Source organism: Hylobates moloch, unplaced genomic scaffold (genome assembly GCF_009828535.3).
Source record: "Hylobates moloch isolate HMO894 unplaced genomic scaffold, HMol_V3 SCAFFOLD_3405, whole genome shotgun sequence".
NCBI classification, from domain to species: domain Eukaryota; kingdom Metazoa; phylum Chordata; class Mammalia; order Primates; family Hylobatidae; genus Hylobates; species Hylobates moloch.
Genome location: NW_026655680.1, coordinates 2,076 through 6,705, shown reverse-complemented (window position 1 = coordinate 6,705; position 4,630 = coordinate 2,076). Strand labels below are relative to the sequence as shown.

The 4,630-nt window shown below is 51.5% G+C and overlaps 1 protein-coding gene across 1 annotated transcript; it reads left to right on the top strand.

Moving 5' to 3' along the window:
* The first annotated feature begins 6 nt into the window (after positions 1-6).
* LOC116465152 (golgin subfamily A member 6-like protein 1) lies at positions 7-3,946 on the top strand. Its single transcript, XM_032148333.2, is given in 6 exon segments — positions 7-85; positions 1,539-1,597; positions 1,924-2,065; positions 2,391-2,778; positions 2,781-3,145; positions 3,803-3,946. Coding segments are annotated over 6 exon segments (1,083 nt in total). The 5' UTR covers positions 7-19; the 3' UTR covers positions 3,866-3,946.
* Positions 3,947-4,630: the final 684 nt, after the last annotated feature.

Genomic DNA, 4,630 nt, shown 5'->3' with positions numbered 1-4,630 from the left:
CCGCCTGCATGATTCATGGATGTTTGCAGGAGAGTTAGAGCAGGCTCTCTCTGCTGTGTCTACACAGAAGAAGAAGGCGGATAGGGTGAGTCCAACCACCTGCCCTGTCCCCTGGGAGCCCAGCTTCGCAGATGGAGGAGTGAGCCTAAAGGTCCCTTCTGTAGGATGGAGTGTCCTGCCCAGAAGGCAGCATGGCCATTTCTTGCTGCTTTTGTGTGTGGTTGTTAGAGGCCGACTGGGGCTGAGTCGGCTGCTGTGGGTGAGTTCGGGAGCACTGTGGGGAGCGAGCACTGGACAAAGAGCTCAGAGGCCAAGTCCCCGCCCCGCCCATACTTGGCTGTGGCCTTGGCCAAGTCCTAAGTGGCGGTTAGGGTACTTGTACCATAAAGGTACAGAAGAGTATCTAGAGTATGTTATTATTTGTGTGGAGAGGGGGCAGGTATATATGTGTGTGTGTGTACGCATTATGGTAATATACATAAAACATGTTTGTAAAGATTTGTAAAAAACTCAGGAGAGAGGAACAGTGTGGGGGGAGATATTTCCCTTCTGTACTTTCTGAGTTTTGGACTATGCGAAGGTATCATCTTTTCAAAAATTCAATAAAAGATTAATTTTCTCCTTCTTATCTGTGCCCCTACCCCCGGTGAAAGAATGGGCTTAGAGAATCGGATATACCTGGGTGTTGAAATCCCAGCTGTAAGTGATCTTAGGCAAGCACTTAACCTTTAATACCCTATGTTTTTCATCTACACAATAGAGGTAATAATGGTAACCATCTCCTATGGAGGTTGTGAGGATTAAATGGGATTGTTAGCATAGTGCCTGGTGAAGCACTCAATAAAGATTCCAACAGTGGTAGTAATAACAGTAATAACCATAGCAATAGTAACTGATCTCTCTGGGCCCCTGTTAGCCAGTTATCAATTCGATCTCTTTCCCTGTCGCTTCTTTCCCTGTCCCTTCCACCTTCACTGAGTTCTTTGAAAAACAAATGCAGGCCAGGTGCTCTGGCTCACCCCTGTAATGCCAGCATATTGGGAGGCTGCGGTGGGCAGATCACTTGAGGTCGGGAATTCAAGACTAGACCGACCAACATGGAGAAACCCCCGTCTCTACTAAAAATACAAAATTAGCCAATTGTGGTGGCACATGCCTGTAATCCTAGCTACTTGGGAGGCTGAGGCAGGAGAATCAATTGAACCCAGGAGGCGGAGGTTGTAGTGAGCTGAGATTGCACCATTGCACTCCAGCCAGGGCAACAAGAATGAAACTCTGCCAAAAAAAAAAAAAAAAAGAAAAGAAAGAGAGAGAGAGAGGGAGGGAGGGAAGGAAGGAGAGAAAGAAAGAGAGACAAAGAAAGAAAACGAAGAAAGAAAAACAAATGAGACCATGGGCTTGGAAATGCCTTGGGAACATGTCAGGTGTGATTGAGAGTGAGGGAGAGTTACTGTGGAGTATCAGTGTAGCTGTTGTTCCTGGTCGGCCTGCTGCTCCTCTGCCTGCTCTATTCTGACTTAACCTTTCTCTATTTGCAGTACATGGAGGAGTTAACAAAGGAGAGGGACGCCCTGAGTCTGGAACTGTACAGGAACACGTAGGATGGGGGAAGGTGGAATGGGGGGTCTGGGGGCCCTTTGGGTAGTGTGCTGGGAGGTGGGGGGTACAGGTGAGCGTGGGGAGAGGCTCCTACAGGTTTTCATGTGTGCACAGGGAAACTCTAGTGCCGGCTGGGCCACTGATTCATGGGGTAGCCTCAGGCAACTCATGTCTTCTCTCTGGCCTGCCACCTGTGACTTTTAATTCCTGGGGTCCCTACCAATGCCACCGTTCTGTGGTTGTGGGGAAAAAGTAGAGGGTTGGTCACCAAAGTGGTCCTTTCTGTTCTTCATTTGTTCCTTTCTCTACTGCCTCTGGCCACAGCATAACCGATGAGGAGTTGAAGCAGAAAAATGCCAAACTACAGGAAAAACTTCGACTTGTAGAATCTGAAAAGTCTGAGATCCAGCTCAACATAAAGGAGCTAAAGAGGAAGCTGGAGAGGGCCAAGCTCCTGCTGCCACAGGCAAGTGGCTGCAGCCCTGGGGGTTGTGGGAGCCCCATCCAGCTGGGACCATGGTCTAGGGATCATGCAGGGTGTGGGGAGGCTCCAGCCAAGAGCTGGAAAATTTGGGTCCTTGTTCTGGTCCCGCCATAGAATCCTCTAGAGTGTGCTAAGAATGTACAAATTGGGCCCCTGCCTGGGGAATCAGAATCTCAGAGTTCGGGCTTAAAAAAATATTTTTTAAAGGATCATAGATGAAAACCATTATTTTATAGATGACATTTATATGGCTAGCTCATGAGTCTGTTTCCTTCTGAGGTTCAAACCAACACTTTCACGATTCCAGCAGCAGCTGCAGGCAGAGGCTGACCACCTGGGTAAGGAGCTGCAGAGTGTGTCAGCAAAGCTCCAAGCCCAGGTGGAAGAGAATGAGTTGTGGAACCGCCTGAACCAGCAACAGGAGGAGAAGATGTGGAGGCAGGAGGAGAAGATACGGGAGCAGGAGGAGAAGATACGGGAGCAGGAGGAGAAGATGCGGAGGCAGGAGGAGAAGATGCGGGAGAAGGAGGAGAAGATGCGGAGGCAGGAGGAGAAGATGTGGAGGCAGGAGCAGGAGGAGAAGATGTGGAGGCAGGAGCAGGAGGAGAAGATGTGGAGGCAGGAGGAGAAGATACAGGAGCAGGAGGAGAAGATGTGGAGGCAGGAGGAGAAGATACAGGAGCAGGAGGAGATGATGCAGATCAGAAGGAGAAGCTGCGGGAGGCGGAGGAGAAGATGCAGGAGGACGAGGAGAAGATGCAGGAGCAGGAGGAGAAGATCCGGGAACAGGAGGAGAAGATGTGGAGGCAGGAGGAGAAGCTGCGCAAGCAGGAAGAGAAGATATGGGAGCAGGAGGAGAAGATGTGGGAGAAGGAGGAGATGATGCAGGAACAGGAGGAGAAGATGCGGAGGCAGGAGAAGATGTGGGAGCAGGAAATGAGGCTGCGGCAGCAGGAGGAGAAGATGCAGGAACAGGAGGAGAAGATGCGGAGGCAGGAGGAGAAGATGTGGGAGCAGGAAGTGAGGCTGCGGCAGCAGGAGGAGAAGATGCAGGAACAGGAGGTGAGGCTGCAGGAGCTGGAGGAGAGGCTGGGGGAGCTGGGGCGGAAGGCCGAGCTCTGGGGGGAGCAGGCGAAGGTGCGTGCAAACCCTGGAGATCATACAGAACGACCTCACCACAACTTAGCAGATGGTGGTTGGCTCCCTCTGCTTTTCCACCAGTCTGTGGCCTACAGTTTAAATGGTGGGAAGAAGGGTGTGAGATTTGAGGCTGGGGAGGGAGGCATGGGCCTCTAGGCAAGGGAGGCAGTCACTTAGGCCTGGAGGAAGGGGCCAGGGCCAGGGGCCTGGGCAGGTGACAGAGCCCCGCAGTGCCCTCGCTACCCTGTTTATGGGCCCAGAATCTGGAAGCCAGCCACTACCTACCCTGACGCCCATCCTGCAGGTGGAGCTGAAGAGCCAAGAGGCTCAGAGTCTGCAGCAGCAGCCAGACCATTACCTGGGTCACCTGCAGCAGTACGTGGCCACCTATCAGCAGCTGGCCTCTGAGAAGGAGGCACTGCCCAGCTGCAGCAGCAGGAAGCTCAGGGCGAAGCGGTGGCCAAGATGGCCCACCAATAGTTGCAGGAGACCCGGTTGAGGGAGTTCATGAGGGCGGGGCCCTGAGGGGGACGACCTGGCAAACTCCGTGCCTTCCCACTCTCTTTCCTGGCCCCTTAGGAGCACCTGGAAGCTGCCATCCACCGAGCAGATGACCAGAAGGCAAAGACAATAAACATGTAAAAGCCGGCAGCAAGGCCTGGAGAAGAGTGAGCCGCCACGTGACTGTTTAGAATATAGTCTCAGCACAAACCTGAAAAAAAATTTATTTATTTTAAATTGTGGCAAAATACTGGCCAGGCGCGGTGGCTCACGCCTGTAATCCCAGCAATTTGGGAGGCCGAGGTGAATGGATGACCTGAGGTCAGGAGTTCAAGACCAGCCTGGCCAATACAAAAATTAGCCGGGCGTGGTGGTGCATGCCTGTAATCCCAGCTACTTGGGAGGCTGAGGCAGGAGAATCGCTTGAACCTGGGAGGGAGAGGTTGCAGTGAGCTGAGATTGTGCCACCGCACTCCAGCCTGGGTGACAGAGCAAGACTCTGTCTCAAAAAAAAAAAAGTTTCTTCCCTACATGTATGTTTCTATTAGTTTTCTTCTTGGTCTTTCTCATTTAGTCTTGTGTTGTCTTATGGCATTCCTAGTAAACTTTTATCTGCCTCCAGAGAGTATTGACTTTGACTTTATGGCACAGAATTGGAGTAAGTGCAGATCACCTTCATCTAGTTTGGGACTAAGCTGGTTCAAAGCAGGTTTTAGGTTTTGTGACGGCTGGTCTATGTTTTATTTGTTTGGACTCCTAGGGGTGGCCCTTCCAGGGTCCCCACAAAGGTCCCATCTCCTTCCTGGGACCCAAATTCTCATTAGGTCATTTCAGCCCTGTGGGAGTGCCAAACATTCAGCTAGGCTTTCCAGCCTGTTAACTACCACTTCATACTCAGTTTCTTAG